Here is a 22,210-nt window from a genome sequence, read left to right as displayed (position 1 = left end):
TTGCTCAGAAAGCAGACATGGGAGAGATGACCAACCCCATGGCAGGTGAAGGCCAAAGCAAGGAGTTCAAGAGCCCTCTCCCAGCCACACAGTTCCTCGGGCACCATCACTTTGCTTTCTTTGCAGGAGGTGGCATGCAGGGTAACATCCCATGGTTCCCCCAGCTGGAAGGATGCATTTTGAGCTTGCATCTGCCCAGGATATCCCACCATATAGCTCCTAGTCCTGCCCACTCTCAGCCCTGGCATCTGGAGTGTGGAAGACCATCACCAACAGAGGCAGCTGTCACAAACTCAACCCAGATCCCCAGGGGCTTGAGAAGTGGCCTTCACAGCTTGTCAAGTTTCAACATCAGCACAGTCTGTGAGCAGGCAACACCAGGAGTTGCCACAGCTGAAAGCACCCTGGCAGGACTAAGCATGGGAAGGTGGGAAGCGTGTACTTCCATCATCACCAGGACTTTCAATCAGCTGCAAGAGCCACATCTGGCTATCCATGTGTTTTGTAAGCTTAAAGACTTTCAAATTTGTTACATTCCAATACTGAAAAATGATCATGTGAAATAACTCATACATTCTAGCTCAAGAGACATGGAACATTTTAGAAGTTCATTGATTCCCAGAAGGTGTTTTTGAAAACTAGACCAGGTACGAAGCACAGGTCTGCATCCAAGGCTACCATGATGATTCCGGCTTTCTCATCTGTAAATGCAGAGACAGCACCCTAAACCTGAGGAAGGGATGCAAGACAGCCTTCGGCACAGCCAACATCTTTCAGAGGAAGATGGGGATCCCACAAGACACCATGCTCCTCAGTGGCCCTCTTGGGAATCACCCCAAAACCACCAGCTCTGCCACTTCCTCTGGAGGAAAGTGACAGCTCAGAGGAGCAAAGAAAAGCACATCAGGACCTGAAGGGAAAAGTGCAGACCACCTCCCCTGCCTGGGGACACTGTAGCCCCATGGAAGGTGACCTTAAGATTTTCTGGCTGGGAGTCCTGCATAAGAACAACAGGCACCCTCTCATCTCCTGTCTCCCAGGACAAAAGGCATGTCACTACCTTGGTGCGCCCCGCCTACCTTCAGGACAGGATGTGTGGCTCTCGCTGACGGACTTCACCAGCCGGAGGTCCCCACTTGGAGCTGTGAGCGGCTCTGCTGCAGGCGCTGGTTCCTGCGGGGGAACTGGCTCCTCCTGCAGCACAGGCCGGGCCTGCCGCTGGCTGTGGTTGCGCAGGACGCGGTGGGCTGTCTCCATGACCACCTCAGTGTTCAGGCTCTCAGCCGCCATGGCCAGGAGCTCGTCATCATCTTCCCCAGCATCCCAGGCATCACTAGTGTTGCTCTCGAACTCCTGGAAGGTGCTGACCCTCTTGGCCTTCACTGGGGTGGTTGGCACCTTGGGTGTGGACTTGAGCAAACTGCAAAGCAAAGGCATCATTACTGCACCCACTCAGAGGAGCGGCAGCACCCGTCCTAAATCAGCAGGAAAGAGCCCCCACTCAGGAAGGCGCTCAGTCTATAGGAAGGTGCTGTGAGAACTCAAACACGAGTCACACAGAGACCAAAATGAGACGAGGCAAAGTGCAGGAGGATCCAGCCACGGCAAGGAGAAGGTTTTTAGGGCAGCCAAGCTGAGCAGCCGCTGTCATCCAACCCACAGAACCCCCACTAGGAAGCACAGGACTTCGGGGCAACGCTATTCAGACTCACAGCCTGAACTCATTTAGGTCTGGACCGCAAACTGAGTTGAATGCTCCCAGCACCTCAGCAAAGCTCCCACAGCAGCGGCTGAGGGGCTGGGGCAGCAAGGACTGTGCAGAGAGCACAGCCTGTGGTGTGCACGTTTGGAAACAGTATCATTAAAGGAGACTCCCCAGAAATGTGACAACATACAACATCAGCCCTGCAGATGTCAGGAAGCGTGCACACAGGTGAGTGCTGCAGCCACACCAGCACCCTCCCACAAGTACCCACCAAGACCTACTTCCTCTGCTCCCACCTGCTGTGGTGTAGCAGCAAGGACCAGGGCAGCAGGCAAGAGAGGGGGAGTCAGATGAGCCTCCAGGAACGACCTGAAGCCAGGCTGCACCAGTTAACGGCACCAGCTCCCTGTCCTACAAGGCTCCACCCACTCCCCACATGCAGCTGCAGCCTTCATGTCACCTGCCCCACTGCAGGATGAACTAGGCAAGGACAGCGGTGTCTCGCAAGAAGCAGTTGCCTGGTCCACGTTGGCCAAATGAGAGGCTACTTTCCCTGCCCTTGGGAGTCTCAGTGAACTGGAGGACAGCAGGAAGACACTGGCCACCCCAGCCCTCCTCAAAGCAGCTGTGAAGCCAAAAGTGAAAGGAAACGTCACTTACGTGCCATGTAACAGTGGATCAAAAGGAGGGTGCTGGGCTCCATACACATGCTGGATGCTAACAAAAAGGAGAAAACAAATCAGCTTTTCTTTGGCATTGCTGAGAGCCCACCACTTACTCAGGAGAAGGGCCAGCTCCTCATAAGCCACACCACTGTGGATGCAGCAACTCACGGGACACCACAACCCTCCTCCACCCAAGGTCCTAAGGGCAGGTTGAGGAGGAATGCATGGCACCACAGAGGCACACCTGCTAAGAGCCACAGCCAAGTAATATGATACATGGCATTTTTGGTTGAAAGGTGACACCAGCAAGCCATTGAGATGATATGATTATGTTAAGATTTGCATTCATATGAATATTGGACTCCTGCTGTCCACCTGCCCCCCCCCACCGTAATCTTCCCAGGGCATTGGCGGCAGTTTCAAAAAATAAAGTTTGTTCCTGCTTGAGTGGCTCATGATTTTGTGCCCAGCCAGACTGCGGCAATTGGTGGCCCGTGTGGGGGACGCCTGAAGCTTGGAGATGAGTAAAATTGCTCGCCCCTGAGGGAAGGCGACAGAATGGGTGCCCATTTCAAAAAACAATGTGTTCTTGTTTTGATTCATTTTGTTTTTGTTTCAAGCTGCCTATCCCTAGAATTTTCTCAGGCAAACTGGGAGAAATGGTTGGCTCAAGGTTTGAAGTTGTTCGGCCCTGAGAAAGAGAAAACTGATACAACTACTCTTTGTTCCGTTTTTGTTTCATTCTGTTTCAGTTTTGTTTTATGCTATCTTATTGGATTGTGTTACCTTTATAGTAGATTAGAAACTAGTAAAAAACAAACCAAAAGACTGTTAAGTAAATTGTTAGAGGTCCAGAATATGGTAGAAAACATGTTAGGTCAAGCAAAAGAGAAGGTCTCTCAAGCTAGTCAGACAGAGGAAAATTTGAAGAAAGAAAGCTTAGAGGAAAAACAACCATCAGGTGGGGAATTACAACAGGAGGCTGCTACTAACTCCATTCTATCACCAGAGGGCGTAATTCAACCAACAGCTCCATCTACAGCTGAACGGCCCTCAACTCCCGTAGTTGATGGACGGAATCCTGAGGCAGGACCCCAAAGATTAGCATGCCCTGTACTTGAGCAGGCAGGAGGGCAATAAATTCACCATGCTTTAGATTTCAAAACAATGAAGCAATTAAAGGAGGCTATAACAACCTACGGGACGCAAGCGCCCTTCACCATAAGTATGGTCGAATCTATTACCAACCTGGACATGACATCAGCAGATTGGGCTAATATGTGTTGATCTGTGCTAAATGGAGGACAATATTTGTTATGGAAGGTTGCCAATGAGGAATTTTGCACGGAGACAGCTAGGCAAAATGCAGCAGCCGGTTACCCTCAAAGAAATCTAGAAATGTTGTTAGGAAAGGGACCTTATGAGGGTCAACGGCAACAAATTGAATATGATCCTGGTGTATACGCACAAATAGCTGTAGATGCGGTTAGGGTATGGAAAACTTTACAGGGGCATGGAGATTTACAAGGACAATTATCGAAGGTAATACAAGGAACTAATGAACCTTACGCTGAATTTGTAGATAGGCTTATTCAAACAGCTTCTAGAATATTTGGAGATACAGAACAGGCAATGCCATTTACAAAAGAACTGGCTTATGACCAAGCAAATTGTTGCTGCAGAGAGGTCATTAGACCATGGAGACATGAAGATTTAAACACATATATTAAATTATGTAGAGACATTAATGAACAAGGGCAAGTCTTAGCAGCAGTACAACAGGCTTTAGATGCCAGGCCAAAAACATGTTATAATTGTGATCAAACAGGACATTTTAAAAGGAGTTGCCCCATAGGAGGAGGGTTTAACAAAGTTAAGTATCAAAGGAATACAATACCGGGTATTTGCCCACGATGCCGTAGAGGGAGACATTGGGCTAATGAATGCCGTTCTCAAACCACCATAGAGGTTATTCCGTTATCAAAAAACGGACAAGGACCAAGTGTTTACCCACGATATCATAAAGAAAGGCATCAGGCTCCATTGCCAAAAAACGGATTGGAGGGCCCAATGATCCGGGGCCCAAAACCACAAATATACAGGGCAATGGAGGAACCCAGCAGCACCATCAAGGTAGTGCCCAGGACACATTATCCATTAAATCCCTCATCAGACAAACTAGAGGGAACGCAGGGTTGAACATCTGTGCCTCTGCCAGAGCAGAACTACCTCCAGAGATGGGAGTTCAAATCATTCCCACAGGAGTAAAAGGACCTCTTCCCCAAGGAACACTAGGCTTATTATTGGGACGCAGTTCTTCTACACTAAAAGGACTTATGATAAGTCCCGGGGTAATTGATCCCGATTATGAAGGTGAAATAAAAATTATAGCTAGTTCTCCAAGAAGTATATCAGTAATTTCACCAGGAGATAGAATAGCACAGTTGTTAATAGTACCCAGCCTGCATGATAAATTTTCCAGTCGTGCTGAGGAAAGAGGTAACAGGGGATTAGGCTCCACAGGTGTAGATTGGGCTATGCTGTCTTTAAATTTAGATTCTCGCCCCATGCTAAAACTAAATATTCAAGGACATGAATTTAATGGGCTACTGGACACAGGTGCTGACCTTAGCATCATATCTCGTCAAGAATAGCCAAGACACTGGCCATTACAACAAGCCACTCAAACGCTTCAAGGCCTAGGAGTGGCGACTAATCCCCATAGAAGTGCAATGGTATTAGATTGGAAGGATCCTGAAGGATGTGAAGGAACTATACAGCCCTATGTATTGGATCATCTTCCTATAAATTTATGGGGACGAGATGTCCTAGATCAATTATGTTTGACATTAACAAATAACATCAGTCCTAACGCGCCCATTGCTAGGGCTAGACAAGGCTTAAGGAAAGAAAAAAGATTAAGAGAACAAGAACAAGGTATGACAGCACCAATTCAAATAGATCAAGAAATAAATAGACATGGATTGGGTTTTCAAAAAGGGCCACTGAGACAATCAAAATTACTTGGAAATCAGAAAGACCACTGTGGGTTCCTCAGTGGCCCCTGACTAAAGAAAAGATACAAGCAGCCCATGACCTGGTCAAACAACAATTAGCGGAGGGACATATACAACCTTCCGTATATCTCCATAATACTCCCATTTTTGTCATTAAAAAGAAATCTGGTAAATGGAGATTATTGCAAGATTTAAGAGCCATTAATAATGAGATGGTTATTATGGGACCTGCTCAATCAGGGATTCCCCAATTGTCTGCTTTACCAAAAACCTGGTATGTTTTAGCTATAGATATTAAAGATTGTTTTTTTTCAATTCCAATTCATCCTGAGGATAGTCCACATTTTGCATTTACTATCCCTGCACTAAATCATGAAGGTCCTGATCAGAGATAAGAATGGAAAGTACTCCCTCAAGGGATGGCTAATAGTCCAACTATGTGTCAAATTTATGTTAACAAAGCAATCCAGCCACTTAGAAATCAAAATCCTGAACTACAAATATTTCACTATATGGATGATGTGTTATTGGCACATAAAGATAAAAACACATTGCTAGAATGTTATGCCACACTTACAAATTTATTACAAAGTTATAATCTAGAGATAGCAATAGATAAAGTACAATTAAATCTTCCAATTAATTATTTAGGAGTTCTATTATCCTCAACCATGGTCCGTCCACCAAAAATTCAAATATGAGTAGATCAACTCAAATCACTTAACGACTTTCAAAAGTTATTGGGAGACATAAATTGGATAAGGCCTTATCTAGGCATGCCAACAGGAGAGCTAGGACCTTTATTTGATATCCTAAAAGGTCCATCAGAGGGAGTTGGGGACATAGCTCAGTGGTAGAGTGTTTGCTTCACACATGCAAAGCCCTGAGTTCAGTTCCCAGCATTGCCAAAAAAAAAGAATCCCTGGTTAAAAGGTCCATCAGATCCAAATTCACCCCGCATGTTAACGCCTGAAGCAAGAAAGGCATTAAAAATCATTGAAACATATATGGAAAATATGCATTTGGATAGAATTGATAAGTTTGCCTTTATTATTTATTGTACTACCAACAAAAAATATTCCTACAGGAGTATTTTGGCAAGAAGGTCCATTATTGTGGATACATTTATCTTATTCTCCTAATACTATTCTCACTAGATATCCTGAGGCTGTAGGACAATTAATACTCAAAGGAATAAAAGCAGCAAAGGGAGTGTTTGGGATTTCTCCCAATAAAATTATTACTCCATATACTATGGATCAAATTGATGAGTTAGCTAATGAGTTAAATACTTGGGCAATAATCATGTGTAAATCTAATGTTTCATTTGATAATCACTTACCATCTAATCCTTTGTTGTCATTGAGGTCTAAGCATCCTGTAGTTTTTCCAAAAATGACAAGAAAAACCCCTATCATGAATGCTCCAAATATATTCACTGATGGGTCAAATAATGGTACAGCAGCAGTAGTTACCCCTGATCAAACTTTTACATTTTTAGTACCCAAACAATCAGCTCAAAAGGTAGAGCTTAATGTAGTATTACAAGCTTTTATGATGTTTAAAGATTCTGTATTTAATTTATTTTCTGATAGTCAGTATGTAGTTAATGCTATAGTATCCCTTGAAGATGCTGGTAGGATTTCCCCTTCTTCTACTGTTTTCTCTTTGTTTTCCACTATAAAAGTCTAATCTGGGACAGAAAAGATCCATTCTTTATAGGACATATCAGGGCACATACAGGATTGCCTGGAGCCCTTAGTTTGGGCAATGATTTAGCAGATAAATCTACACATGACATACATATTTTCTCCACAATAGAAGCTATAAACTTTCATAAAAGGTTCCATGTCAATGCTAATACTTTACAAAAGCGTTTTAAAATAACTAAACAACAAGCCAGACATATAATAAAACAATGTCAAAACTGTGTGACATTTTTACCACAGGTTAATCTTGGAGTCAATCCTAGAGGACTGATACCTAACCATATTTGGCAGATGGACGTCACACACTTGCCAGAATTTGGAAAATTAAAATATTTGCATGTTACAACTGATACTTCTTCCGGATTTTTGATGGGCTCCCTTCATGCCGGAGAAAAAACTAAAGATGTTATAGCTCATTGCTTACAAAATTTTGCCACTGTGGGCGTTCCAAAACAGTTAAAAACAGATAATGGTCCTGGTTATGCTTCTACCTCTTTTAAACAATTTTGCTCATCATTTGGCATTACTCACATAACAGGAATCCCATACAATCCACAGGGACAAGGCATAGTTGAAAGAGCTCATCAAACTATTAAAATGTACTTATTATAACAAAAGGAGGGAATTGGAAAGGGGTATATATCCCCCAAAGATAAACTTAAAATAACCCTTTTTACTCTAAACTTTTTAAATTTGGATTCATCAGGGCTTAGTGCTGAGGAAAGACATTTGTATCCAAAAAATGTACATAAGCCTAAGGTACTTTGGAAGTATATTCTAACAGGACAATGGAAAGGTCCTGACCCAGTGACTGTCTGGAGTCGGGGCTCTGTTTGTGTGTTTCCACAGGGAGAACAGCAGCCGATTTGGATTCCAGAGAGATTAACCAAAACAATTTCTACAGATCAAAAAGAAGATGATTTGACTCAAATCCATAACAGCTGATATCCAGAACTCCAGCTTGGCTATTCTTACATCTGCGACACTGATTAACCAGGATGCTTTTTTTCAATATCTATTTTATTATTGCTTTTTCCCACATCATAAAGTTCTATTTTATTTTTGAGCTCATACAGACCTAGGTTAATGTTTTTCTGATCAGTTTTATTTTTTGACTGTAGAGTTTTTAAACATTGCAATGGAGATTTCACCTAGGTAAAGCTCCAAGGCCTTTACTATTGTCTTATGTGTTGTATGTTACGTGTGCACACTTCTGTTTTGTGTTGTATGTCTGTATGTGCGTATGTCCATATATGAGGAGCACTCATGAATAAATGGATCCGAATTTTTTTTTATTATTCACGTGATTTTAATGGTTTAATTTAAATTGGGTAAACAGCTGTTGAAGATTGTTTTAATATGTGTACAAATAAGCAGGTTAACAGATCTATTTGTTTACTTTCACCTTTCCTTTTCATTATATTTAATAATTCTGTTCAGGATAATGTAAATTGTTCTAAAAATTGTTTTCTTATAACCTGTTGAAATGTTAACATATTTTTTTTTAACATCATTGTCAGAATTCCTATTTTCATCCCAGTGCCAGTGAAGACAAAGATGAAACCAAACTACAACTTCTTCGATAATTATCACAACAAACTGTATAAACTGATACATCAATGAATAATAACTCAACAAGTAATGCTCACCAATGAGTCGATTTATTTTGGGAGGAAATGGACATATTGATAGATTCCTCTGCTCTGAACTGCTTACAAAACTTGCCTGGACTATGTATCACTTGTATGCACTGTGATCTATCTGTTGATGCAGCGAATTACGGCAATGCTGGCGTATCTTTGCTGATGTGTCACCAGTGATGCAATTTTTCCTAAGGAGCCATCAATTGATTTGGTGTTGTGGCATTTCTGTATCCTCCTCCCTTCTACTAGTGATGGTCTAATTTTGGGGGCCAACAGAGGTGAGGCTAAGAACCTCACCCCCCCACTGGTGCACAGGCCTATCCACAAGTATGGCTATATGCTGGACCTGTAGTCAGTGACGGGTATGATCCAATTGCAGTGGTATCAACCTAAGACAGGAGGCTGACGCCTAAAGGTCAGTTTTCCGATGACGGGTAGGAACCGTATGTTGAATTGGACAAACCTAACAGGCACGGTCCCTAGCCACATTGCTTGTTGCTTAATTGAACAAAAGTGGGGAGATGCTAAGAGCCACAGCCAAGTAATATGATACATGGCATTTCTGGTTAAAACGTGACGCCAGCAAGTCATTGAGATGAAATGATTACGTTAAGATTTGCATTCACATGGATATTGGACTCCTGCTGTCCACCTCGGCCTGCTATGGGACTCCTGGAGAGTTCCCATTGGTTGGGGAAGTGCGGTAGGAGGGAATTCCGGAGGAGGAACCAACCGCCTCTTGGGTTCTGGGAGAATGGCGCGTGTAATCTTCCTGGGCTCGTATGGGGTATTGGCGGCAGTTTCAAAAAATAAAGTTTGTTCCTGCTTGAGTGGCTCGTGATTTTGTGCCCAGCCAGACTGTGGCACACACCAACCACACCCAAGCAGGGCATTTAGGCCCTTCCTGAGAACGGACCCGCACAGGCACCGCAGCCCTCCAGGCACCACCACAGAACTCAGGCACCCACTGAGAGACGAGGCCCTTGGGGGCACTGTCCGTCACAAGAGCTGTGCACAAACACATACAAATGCCTGTCTGAGAATTCTCATCACTTTGTCTGAATGTCAAACGCAGCACCACCAAAAGAACATAATGTTTCTAAAGAATTAATGGTTTTATCATGGTACACTGGAAAGAAAAGGGTTCTCCCTGGGGCCTCCAAAAGGAGATCCTATTGACAGCTTGATTTTGGCCCAGAGAGACCTTTATCAGACTTCTGACATCCAGAGTCCTAAGATGACACATACATTGTTGTAAGGCAAAAAAGGTTTTGCCAATTCGTTAGAGTAGCAACGAAAAATGAACACCAGTGACAAATCTGTTTTCCTAGTCACCGGTGGCAAGGTCCACCACTCTTGTCTCCTTCACATAGGATCCACTTTGGTGACCACAAGGGGAAGGCCCCCCCTTCTGAAACTGCAGAAGTGCTTTTTAACACTTCTGTTTTTTTTCACATCTTTAACCCTTATTTTAAAATCCATCTATAATTTGCTTTATTTCACTACATAGTGTTTATTAGGAAACTTTTTTAAAAATCAATTGTTCTAATACCACTTATTATAAGCTCTCCTCCCAACTGGCTTGAGGATGTCATCTTTCATATACATTAAAATATTACCTTGGGGCTAGGGTGGTAGCTCAGTGGTACAATGCTTGTGTGGCACATCTCACTGGGTTCCAGCCTCAGAGCCACATAAAACATAAATAAAATATAAGTATATGTCCATCTACAATTAAAAATATTACATTGGGTCATTTTGCAGTGTTCTACTTTCTATTCATTTCTATGCCTGTAGCAGAACATTTTTCAGTAAAATGTAACAAACATTGTTGGATATCAACTCTATGACAGGATGAAGGAAGCAAAAATAAGTACAATACAATCCAAATCATTAAGGATTTTACAACAGCTTCAGAAGCGAAAAATAAGGTGGCCAATGTCATGCTCTATGGTAGTTCCTGCGAGACACACCATGGGAACACTGACACCCAGTCTTGGGTTTTTCTTGACACCTAGACCTAGAAAAATATACCAGGTAGAAAATTTTAGGTGAAGAGAGCAGATGCATGAGGTCTGAGGGCAAAGCAGAGGATGAACGAGGCGGGGAATAAAAGTGGCATCTAGGGGCCACCGCTGCAGTGAGCAGGAACATGCTCATGTCAGCCTTCCCTGATCCTGAGCCCAGGAAGGCTTCACTCCACAGAGGATGGACACCAGGAAGTGAAGGGAATTCAAAGAGCCTGGCTACAACTCTTGACTTCCAAGTAAGTCAGTAAGAGAACAGAGTGATTTCAGAAGACAATTCTAAAGGAACTCCAAACACCACATTTATTTCTGCACATATCAGGATAAGATTTGCCCTAATGCTGAAAAAGAAACCAGAAAGCTCAGATCCATCTGCTCAGCCAATAAGGACCTGCCTATGCCAGGCACTGTCCTGAGTGCTGATGTCGTAGCCACCACAGGCCATGGACCAGGGCAGTGACAGGGGCTGGATCGATGCTTTTACAAAAGGAATGATGCATACCGAGAAGCAGAGGGACAGCCCCATGACCACAACTCAGCTTCAGCCACTCTCAACAGCCTGCATGTTTGCTCCAAGCTCCTGCAAGCCAGAAGACATCAAGAACAGTCATCTCAAGCAGAGATTCCACTTACTCAGAATCCAACATGTCAGTTCCTTTGGTCCCCATAAACCAACAAACCACAGATATGACTACTGCCATCCAAGATGGAAACCTGGGGTCTTCCCTGAGTCACAAGTCCCTGCAGGTTGTGAGGCCAGCTTAATGATACCTAAAATGTGAGAACCATCCACACAAGCATCACCCAGAGATTGAGTTCCACCAGATCCTAACACTCTGTCACCCAGAGCTGAAGTCCTCCTCTGTTCCACTCCCTTTCATGCATCCTCAGAGGCAGCTGCCAAGTGTACTTAGCATGCATAATGCCCAGACAGGTGCTTCCGCCTTGGGGAACACTCCAGAGAGTATGTGCAACAGGTCTCCATGCCGCATGCTATGTTAATATCACCGTCACACATGTACCTTTTGCAACCTGGCTTTCAAGCTTGTTTTTCATGCAGGAACGTCAACACGTACAGCTTGGTTCTGTTCTGCAGGGTTTCACTGAGTACCAGTGAGAGGGGGCACTCCAGCAGTAAACCAACTCTTCAAATGAAATGTCACACAGAAACACTCAATGGGCCACCCCACCCAAAAGAAGAGAGGAACCCAGCACCATGGCAGGACTGCAGGTGAGGGCAGCACTGGCTGGTTGTCTCCTCAAAATGTATGACTAACTAGAACAAATAACAAATTTGTACATATTTTTTAAAAAAAGAGGAATAACAGCAAAACCAAAAGAACAAAGAGGACAATGTTACCAAGACTGACTGAAAGGAAGAGAAAGAAGACTCAAATTACTAAAACCAGAAGCAAAGAGGAGATTGTTAAGCTGACAGAAATGTTTTTAAGAACTATACCAGAAGATAGTGGACCACTACACACCAACACATTAGGTAACTGAGATGAAATGGACAAAGCCCAGGAAAACAAATCATCAAAATTTATCCACAGAGAAACAGAAAAAATGATTAGACATACATAACGCAAAGAAACTGAATTAGTAGCCAAAACACTCCCCACAGGAGAAGTCCAGGGCCACGACTGCACTGGAATGCAAGGCTGGCTTCACTACCCCAACTCACTCAATGCCACACACCACGTGAAAAGAAAGGATAAAACCACATGATCACCTACATAAATACAGAAAAACATTTGACAAAGATGGCACCATTTCATGATAAAAATTCTCAACAAGCCAGGATGAGAAGGTATCATCTTCAAATTCCAAAGCTAACACTCCACTGGTGAAGGACTAAAGATTGTCCTCCTAAGGGCAGGAAGGGGACAAGCCTAACTGCTCTTCTCACTCTCGCTTGGCACTGTACCAGAGGTCCCACTTAGGCAAATCATATGAGAAATAAAGGGTATCTATCTGGCTAGAGTAATACTACCTGACAAGAAAAATAATCCTGTATTTAGGAGGTCCTAAGAAACTCACTAAAAATCTATTAGAACTAAAAAACAAGGTTTCAGGATACAAGATCAACACACAAAAGTCAACTGCAATACTACACATGTGCAAAAAAAAAAATCCAAAAATAAAATTAAGAAAATAATCCCAGGGCTGGGGTTGTGGCTCAGTGGTAGAGCGCTCGCCTCACACATGTGAGACCCTGGGTTCGATCCTCAGCACCACGTAAAAAATAAATAAGTGAAATAAAGTTATCGTGTCCAACTACAACTAAAAAATAAATATTTAAAAAGAAAAAGAAAATAATCCCACTAAGAGAGCACTAAAAAAAACAAAATATTTAGAAATAGATTTAAGTATAAACATTTACATTTTAAGAACTACAAAACATTGCTGAAAGAAACTGAAGACCTAAATAATCAGAAAGATACCCCATGTTCCTTATCAAATGTCCAAATCCTAGCCAGGAGCAATGGCATATGCCTGTAATCTCAGTGGCTTGGGAAGTGAGGCAGGAGAGTCACGAGTTTAAAGCCAGCCTAAGCAAAAGTGAGGTGCTAAGCAACTCAGTGAGACTCTATCTCCAAATAAAATACAAAATAGGGCTGGGGGGCTCAGGTTGTGGCTCAGTAGTAGAGCATTAGCCTTGGCACATGTGAGGCCCTGGGTTCGATCCTCAGCACCACATAAAAATAAATAAATAAAAATAAAGGTATCGTATCCGTCTACAACTAAAAAAAATTTTTTTTTAAATAGAGCTGGGGATGTGGCTCAGTGGTCAAGTACCCTGAGTTCAATCCCTGGTACCCGCCCCCCAAAAAATGGCTGGATCTTAAGAGAGCCAAATACCCCAAACTCAATGCAGACTCAGCAAAATCCCTACCAAAATCCCAGCTGGCTTCTTTGCAGAAATTCACATGGTGAGCCTGAAACAGGCAAAATGCAAGGGACCAAGAACAGTCAAAACAGTCATGAAAAAGAACAACAATTTCAGGTTTCAAAACTTACTACAAGAGTCAGCACCCAAACACAGGATGTATGGGCCTGGCATAGAAACAGAGATGGATGGAAAGAATTAAGAGTGCAGAATCAAATCCTTGCCCTTACAGTCAACTGGACTTGACAAGGGCACCAAAATGATTCAGTGAGGAAAAAATGGTCTTGTCAACAGTGGTGCTGGGACAATTCAATACCCACATACAAAACAATAAAGCTGCACCCTGCTTCTTACCACATGCAAAACCAAACTCAAAAATCAATGACCAGGCTCTTCCACAGGAGGCCTATACGCCGCCGCTCTGCTGCCGCCATGTCTCTAGTGATTCCTGAAAAGTTCCAGCACATTTTGCGAGTACTCAACACAAACATCAATGGGCGGCGGAAAACAGCCTTTGCCATCACTGCCATTAAGGGAGTGGGGCGAAGGTATGCTCATGTGGTGTTGAGGAAAGCAGACACTGACCTCACCAAGAGGGCTGGAGAACTCACTGAAGATGAGGTTGAACGTGTGATCACCAATATGCAGAATCCACGACAGTACAAGATCTCAGACTGGTTCATGAACAGACATAAGGATGTAAAGGATGGAAAACAGAGTCAGGTTCTGGCCAATGGTCTAGACAATAAACTCCAGGAGGACCTGGAGTGACTGAAGAAGATTAGGGCCCACAGGGGACTGTGCCACTTCTGGGGCCTTTGTGTCCGAGGCCAGCACACTAAGACCACTGGGCGCCGCGGCCGCACCGTGGGTGTATCTAAGAAGAAATGAGTTTGTAGGCCATTTCTGTTAATAAATAGTTTATATACCCGGGGGGAAAAAAAAAAAAATCAATGACCAGTAGGGCGGGGTTGTAGCTCAGTGGCAGAAACCTTGCCTCCCATGGGCAAGGCACTGGGTTTAATTCTCAGCACCACATAAAAACAAATAAAAAAAAAAAAAAGGTTAAATTCTTTAAAAAAAAAAAAAAAAATCAATGACCCAAACATAAGACAACTAAAACTATGAACCTTAATCAGCAGAAAGCGCAAGAGTGATATTCACTAGACAATCACTCCTTAGATATGACACCAAGAGCAACAAAAACAACAAATTAACTGTCATCAAAACTAAAAAGTGTCTGTGCTTCAAAGGCTCCCATCAGGAAAGCAGAAAGATGACCCAAACAACAGGAGAAATTCTTAGCAAATCACACATCTGATAAAGCTTTTGTATCTAGAACACATGAAGAATCTTAAAACAAACTAATAAGAAGTCAAAGCAGTTTAAAAAGAGGCAAAGGACTGGGCTCAGTGGCACATGTCTCTAATCCTAGTGACTCAGGAGGCTGAAACAGGAAGACTACAAGGCCAGGCTAGGCAACTTTGCAAAACCTTGTCTCAAAAAAAAACTGTAAAAGGGCTGGAAGCAGGCTGGGGGTTGTGGCTCAGAGGAACAGGGCTAGCCTACCACGTGCAAAGCGCTGGGTTCAATCCTTAGTACCACGTAAAAAATAAATAAAATGATGGTATTGTGTCCAACTACAACTAAGTATAAAAATGTGAAGGTATTGTGTCCAACTACAACTAAGTATAAAAAAGTGAAGGTATTGTGTCCAACTACAACTAAAATATAAAAAAGGGCTGGGAACATAGCTCAGTGGTAGAACACTCCTGGGTTCAATCCCCAGTACCAAAAAAAAAAAAAAAAAAGACAATGGCATGTTGGTGAGGTAGTAGAGAAAGAAACTTCAAAGGTTACTGATGGGAATGGAAAATGGTGCAGCTTCTTTGGAAAAGTCTGACAGTTCCTCAACCAATTAAATATAGTTTCCTTACAACCCAGTAATTCCACTCCCAATATTACATACCCAAGAGAAAGGAAAAGGTGTACCAAAAAAAGCAAATATTCACAAAAATATTCACAGAAATATTCACAGAAGCATTATTCATAATGACAAAAGGTAGAAACACCTCAAATGTCGACAGAGTTTTATTTTGCTGAAAAACACACATGCTACAAGAATGAACCATTGTCGCAACACACAACTAAACAGGTCAAAGTCACTCCAGGTGAACTGGGCTGGCATGAAACAATGACACACAGAGAAATACCTTTTTCTTTGGGTTCTGTGACAGCCTGTCTGACCCAGCTCCCACAAAGGTAGCAAGGCAGCCAAGAAAGAGAGCATGCCTCGAACCCAGATTTTATTAACGAGGGGAGCTAATCCATAGAACATTCTATCCAAAAAAGGGCAAAAGGGTAGTATTACAGCGAACAGGTGGGTATAATTCACCCCATCAGGTGACGCCCACTCCCAGAGCTGCACCTTTCTTATCCAGGTGGAGGTGAAGTCTACTTGCATCGCAGGGCACAATACCAGTCCAGGACCTCTTTACTCAGGACTTAAAGGTGTGAGCATAGTTCCTCTTCAGGGCAGACCCCAACAAAACTTGAAAACAAGAAGTACAAGAAGCCAATCAAAAAACACATATGGGGGCTGGGGCATGGCTCAGTAGCAAAGCGCTTGCGAGGAGACACTGGGTTCAATCCTCAGCACCACACAATAAATAAAATAAAGGCATGATATCCATCTACAACTACAAAAAAAAATTATAAAAACATGATTCCATTTACTAGAAGTGTCTAGAAGAGGCAATTCTATAGAGAGTGTCTATTATTGGTTGTTCAGGGCTTAGGGTAAGGGAGACCAGGATGATTGTTTTTGTTTTGTTTTGTTTTGTTGGAATTTTATTTCAGATGAAAAACATGTCCTAAAACTGACTGTGGCTACAACTCTGAAAACACTAAAAACCACTGAATTACAAATTTAAATGGCGAATGCCATTGTGTGTGAATTTAAACAGGTGACCTGTGTTCCAGCTGAACCTCTCAATGAAGACGCTGTCACTTTTTAAAAGGCAATGCAAGCCAAGCACAGTGGCACACACCTGTAATCCCAGCGGCTCAGGAGGCTGAGACAGGAGGATGGCAAGTTCAAAGCTAGCCTCAACAAAAGCAAGGCACTAAGCAATTCAATGAGACCCTGTCTCTAAATAAAATACAAAATAGGGTTGGGGGTGTGGCTCAGGGATCGATTGCCCCTGAGTTCAATCCCCAGGACCAAAAAAAAGAAAGAAAGAAAAAGGCAATGCAACTGTCCCCGGCTGCCTGGGTTCTCTCTCAGAAACCAACCAGCATCATGAGGAAACCCCACCAGCTTGAGGAGCACCCAGAGGTGTCCCAGACCACTGACAGCACTAGCTGGGGCTCCTGCTGACAACCCAATCCACCGCCAGACCAGTGACCCAGCCCCCTATCCAGTCCCCGGTTCAAGTGCTCCCAGTGATACCCAGGACACCATGGACAGAGCAGCAGTCCCCACTGTGCCCTATCAGACTTTCTGACCACAGAGTCTATGAGTAGAATCAAACATTTGCCATATTCCAAAAAATTACACATAGATAGACAGATTATTTTTTTAAGGCACATTGTCTGTTTAGATCAAGTACAACACATCCATCGTGTCTTTTTCCTAAAATTCCTCAGAGGTCTCTGTGACATTGGCAGAGAGCTTCCAGGTTTAAGAATCAAAAGGCCCATGTTCAAGTTCCAGCTCTAACACCAGCTGGTAGGTTTTGTTGTTGTTTATTAGTTTGCTTTCTTTTTTGTGGTCCTAGAGATTGAACCTAGGGCCTTGCACAGTCCAAGGCCAGCCTGGGCCACATAGTGAGACCCTCAGTAATTTAGTGAGAGCCTGTGTCAAAATAAAAATAAAAAGGGCTAGGGATCACACACACACAAAAGAAAACAACAGGTGTGAAATGAGATAACCAGGTAACATGTGGTGAACAGCATGAAGTAGCCTGTGAGGCCGCATTTACCACGATCAGCCTGCTGTCTTCGCTCCTCCTCACGCTCCTCCTGTTACTCCCAGTGCATTCACAGGGTTGAAAACTAGCAGGCAGCCTGGCCCACAGGGCACTGTTTGCTTGTCATCTTCACAAAAGCCTCTGTGGCGGCACCAGAGACAGCAGGCTTTTCCTTCCAGCAGAGCCAGAACTCATTAATTCCTCATAGGCAGCCACCTGTGTTTACTGGGCGGAAAAAACTCCAACAAAGTTCAAGCTCAGACCAAAGGAACCTCATTTCATCTTATTAAAGTTGAATTTTTATTTGGTCTTGCATAGCTAAAAAGAAAAACAGACTTCCATCAAAGTTATTTGAAAAGAAGTGGCAAGTAAGCCATCTATTTCATTCAGATAATGAAATCTTTCTTCAAAACATTAACTAATAATATTTTTACATAAATCATACTGCTTTCCAATTCTGCAGCATTCTACAGTCTTAAAGAGAACCTCAGCGATTCTTCGTGAAAAGCAGATCCACATGATATAACATCACTTCCTGGTTCACAAGCCTAGAAAAATCCTCGTACGCGTACAGGAGACAGATTCAGCAAAGTATGCAATATTAAAAAGAAAAAAAAAATTTTTTGAGAAAAATTCAGATGTCCATTATAAATTGAAGAATGAATAAACAAAATGGTATAACTACATATAATAGAATATTAGCTGCAACAAATATGAATCAGACCTAACAGAATAGATATTGATAAATTTATAAACACTGAAAAGGAACACACACACACACACACACACATATATATACACACACACATATATATATATATATATATATATATGCATATCTGTATGTATTAACACAGAGAGAGAGAGAATCAATCCTTTATTTAAAAAAAAAAAAATTTAAGCCAGGCACAGTGACTCACACCTATAATCTCAGCTACTCCAGAGGCTCGGACAGAAGGATCTCAGGTTTGAGACTAGCCTGGGCAGCTTAGCAAGACCCTATCTCAAAATTTTTTAAAAAGGGGGGAGGGTGTTGGGGTGTAGCTCAGTGATAGAATACACACCTCACATAGTGAAGACCTGAGTTCATTCCCCAATACCAAAAAAAAAAAAAAGTTCTACCAGAGAATTGAAATGTTGCACTTCATTTGTGTACAATAAATTGAAATGCATTCTGCTGTCATGTACAACTAAGTAGAATAAATAAATATAATTTTTAAAAAAGGTTCTAAATGTAAAATAGTAGATATCACTTTTGAACACACATATAAGTAGTAAAAATATGTGATTCAGAATAACAATCACCCAGGATGAAGGAAAGGAAACTGGCCCAGGAATACAACAGCACCCAGTGCACGTGTGTGATGTCCACCTCCTCCTGCTGGAACAGGGACACCTGAGCACTGTGTATAATTTTCAGACTGTGGAGCCTCTTTGAATGTCAAGATGACCTGGTCCTGGGAGGTGAGGTGCAGGGGCAGCAGATATCACACTACTGGAGCACCGTCCTGTCTATTCAGAAGGGTAAGAACAGGAAGGATTCCCCAGTAATGTGATCCTGAAAAGTCTGTCTCCACTCATTTCACCTTGGACATAGAAACCTACCAAAACATCTGCAACCTCATTAGCCATAAGAGAACTGCAAATCAAAGCCACAATGAGACATCACTTCACCCAGGCAGGATGGCAAAAATTTAATTGATGAGGCAAGTACCACCTCAAGAATGCAGAAAAATGGGAGCCCTGGCATGGTGGCCACCAGCAAGAGTGAACATGGGAAAGAGCCTGGCAGCTCCTCAAAGCTGAACAGTCACCACAGCTCCCCTCCGAGGAACATGCCCCAGAGAAGGGACACATGTCCACAGAAAAACTCCTGTAACACTATTCATAAGCAACAAAATGTGGAAAAGCCCAAAGTCTACTAGCTGAAGAATGGGTAAACAAAACATGGCCTAACCACACAGTGGAATATTAGGTCATAAAAGGAATTAAGTGTCAATGTCCCCACTTTCTGACAATTCAACTTCAACTTTTCAACAACAATGGTGTGAAAGTAACATATACAGAAAGCATACTTCAAATGTGAATTCTGATCTCCCAGGCTAGCCATGCACATAAAATGCCCGCCTTAGCACTGAGCAGGGTCAGCCCAAGTTCACTGGGACCACGATGCTCTGCAGTGCACCCTGCAGCTAAGACAGGAGGATGGGAGATCAAAAATGTTAATACACATCCACCCCAAGGACTCTGTCCACTTACAATGTGCAAACATTAGCACATAAGCCCACTGGAGGCCAGGAGCACCTGTCCTGCTGCATACTACAGCATAGAACCTTGAGGATATTATGCCAACACATGTGGTATGACCCCATTTCTATGAAACACCCAGTTTAGGTAAATCATAGAGACAGAGTAGATGAGTGGTTTAGGGGGCTGGGAGTGACTCCTAGTAGGTATAGGGCTTCCTTTCTATGGTGATAAATTGTTCTGAAATTGATTATGGTAACAATTAAATAACTGTGAACACACCTAAACTGAACATTTCAAACAGATGAACTGCTTGGTATGTAAGGGACGTATCTATATGAATGGATGTGATGGATGAGGGAAGGAAAGGGAGGGGCAGAGTCCTCCCTGAATGTACTGAGTCCAGGAAGATCAGGAGGCCATGTAGGCAGAGGCCAGGCAAGGAAGGCTGCTCAACACCAAGCACCTGGCTGACCAGTATCACCCACTAAACCTCTCCCCACACTGAATAACTAAAGTTTTAATGGTGTCACCACAAAAGAAAAAGTTTTCAGCATACTTCACATGAAAATGACAGAAACTTTACCACCCCTGGCACCACTTCCACCCAGTGGCCTCCTAGCTCTTCCTGGGCCAGGGTCTGACAACCAGAACTCCGACAGTCTCACTGCCCTGGACCATCGTTCCATCTCCTCTCATCCTGACCACATTTCCACTTTCTCACAACTCAAACAAGGGTCTCCAGATGGAACCACTGCCAACTAAGAAAACGGAAACTTAAGGACTGATCTGTTCCAGCAAGCAACAGCAGGGGTCATTCCACCTGCTTTCTCATGATCACCACGGTGCTGCCAGGAAGGAGGCTTCTCAGGTGGAAGAGCAAATGAATGAAACCAAATGAAGGTTCCAATCCTGTGACCTACCCAGGCACATCCAGGTGAAAGGGGATTGATCCAAACAAAGCACAGGTCAGGGAGGGCAGCAAAGAGACACCCAGGACACTGTGCCCTGAAGAGGACCTCCCCAGACAGTCCCTGGGGTCCATGACAAAGCTTATTTACCTTTTACACAAGGAAACTTCATTTAACACCACCAATAGTAAATGGAAGAAGTGGACCAAGAACGGGGTGGGAAGGCATCACACAGAAGTGGAGGGCACCTGCAGGGAGATGGGTCTGCAAGAGGACAGGCACTGCCAGTTGGGAAACGTCCATGAGGAAGAGAAAGGCCTCCAGAGCAATACCACACAGGGCTCTGAATCTCAGACAGGGACATTTTAAAAGGAAAAAAAAATCAAAACCCAATCCTTTCTGAGAAGTTCCTGTGGGCAGCCAAGTTCCCGGGGATGGGCTTCCCTTGCACAGCACCATGGAATATGTTTCCTATAACACCTTCACAGAGTCACTCAGCAGGCACTGCACCCTGCCGCGCCCAGTGTTGGTGCCAGAAGGAAGACAGCACACGAGTGACAGCCTGGCCTCGGGGTGCTTGCCACTGAGCTGGGAACAGCAGGAGGAACCCCTCGCTTCTCGAGAGATTTCTGGCTTGAATTTGGAGCCCTGCACCATGGTGCTGCCCTGGAGAACAATACTGGAGGTGCAGTCTAGACAGCTTGTGTTTGCAAATTCCACAGCAGCTGGTAAAGACAGAGGTGAGTCAAACAGTGAAGACTAAGAGAAAAAAGGTATGGAGTGTTCTGGGTATGACCAAATGAAAGAGAACTGACGTCCCACATACGATAAAATGCCTTCAAGTTTCAGGTACATGAAACAAACAAGCAAATCATCCAGCCAACTGCAGTTCAGGCTCTGCAACATCTCAGCCCCAAGTGTGGTCACTACTCACTGCCCCCTCTGGGTTCAACAGCAATTTCCTGAATTATGAACTATATTAGCAACTGATTTTCCATCTGGCTCATTCTAACACATAGTGATGCTTCCCAGATTTATAAGAAGTAACTTTTCCAAGGAAATTAACTTGAGAGGGCTTTGGGGGAAAATGTACCCAAAAAAAAACATCATTCCAACATTATACAATCCCACTGCCGCCTCTACCCACAGCATGATCTGAAAATCAAGTGTGCCTCAAGGAGTCAATTGCAGTATAGATGTGGCCCCAGGACCGTCCCTCCACTAACACCCACACCACTTTACCTGGCAATAACACTTCCCCTGTCCTCAGGCTCCCAGTAATCTGGAGTCCCCCTGGGCCAGGAGCTCCAGAGCACTCAGAGTCCACAGAGACCTGGATAATTACTGAGCCAAACCTGTCAGGGTTACCAACAGGCTCTACCCCTAAAGCCCAGTCCCCAGTCTCCTGACCACTGACCAGCTCCA

The 22,210-nt window shown here is 43.5% G+C and overlaps 1 protein-coding gene and 1 pseudogene across 3 annotated transcripts in view; one reads left to right on the top strand and one right to left on the bottom strand.

The window, feature by feature from the left end:
* The window catches only part of Tbc1d22a (TBC1 domain family member 22A), a 324,253-nt gene that overhangs the window by 291,751 nt on the left and 10,292 nt on the right, over window positions 1-22,210 (bottom strand). For all 3 annotated transcript variants that reach the window (XM_076853389.2, XM_076853391.2, XM_076853390.2), the window contains exons 2-3: window positions 2,366-2,422; window positions 1,080-1,420 (exon numbers count right to left, since the gene is read on the bottom strand). In XM_076853389.2, coding sequence (XP_076709504.2) covers window positions 1,080-1,420; window positions 2,366-2,422 — 398 coding nt within the window. The remainder of the gene's footprint in view (window positions 1-1,079; window positions 1,421-2,365; window positions 2,423-22,210) is intronic.
* Window positions 14,061-14,586, top strand: LOC143397313 (small ribosomal subunit protein uS13 pseudogene; annotated as a pseudogene).

The sequence above is a fragment of the Callospermophilus lateralis genome, chromosome 4 (genome assembly GCF_048772815.1).
Source record: "Callospermophilus lateralis isolate mCalLat2 chromosome 4, mCalLat2.hap1, whole genome shotgun sequence".
Classification (NCBI taxonomy): Eukaryota; Metazoa; Chordata; class Mammalia; order Rodentia; family Sciuridae; genus Callospermophilus; species Callospermophilus lateralis.
This window is presented reverse-complemented; position numbering and strand designations above follow the sequence as displayed.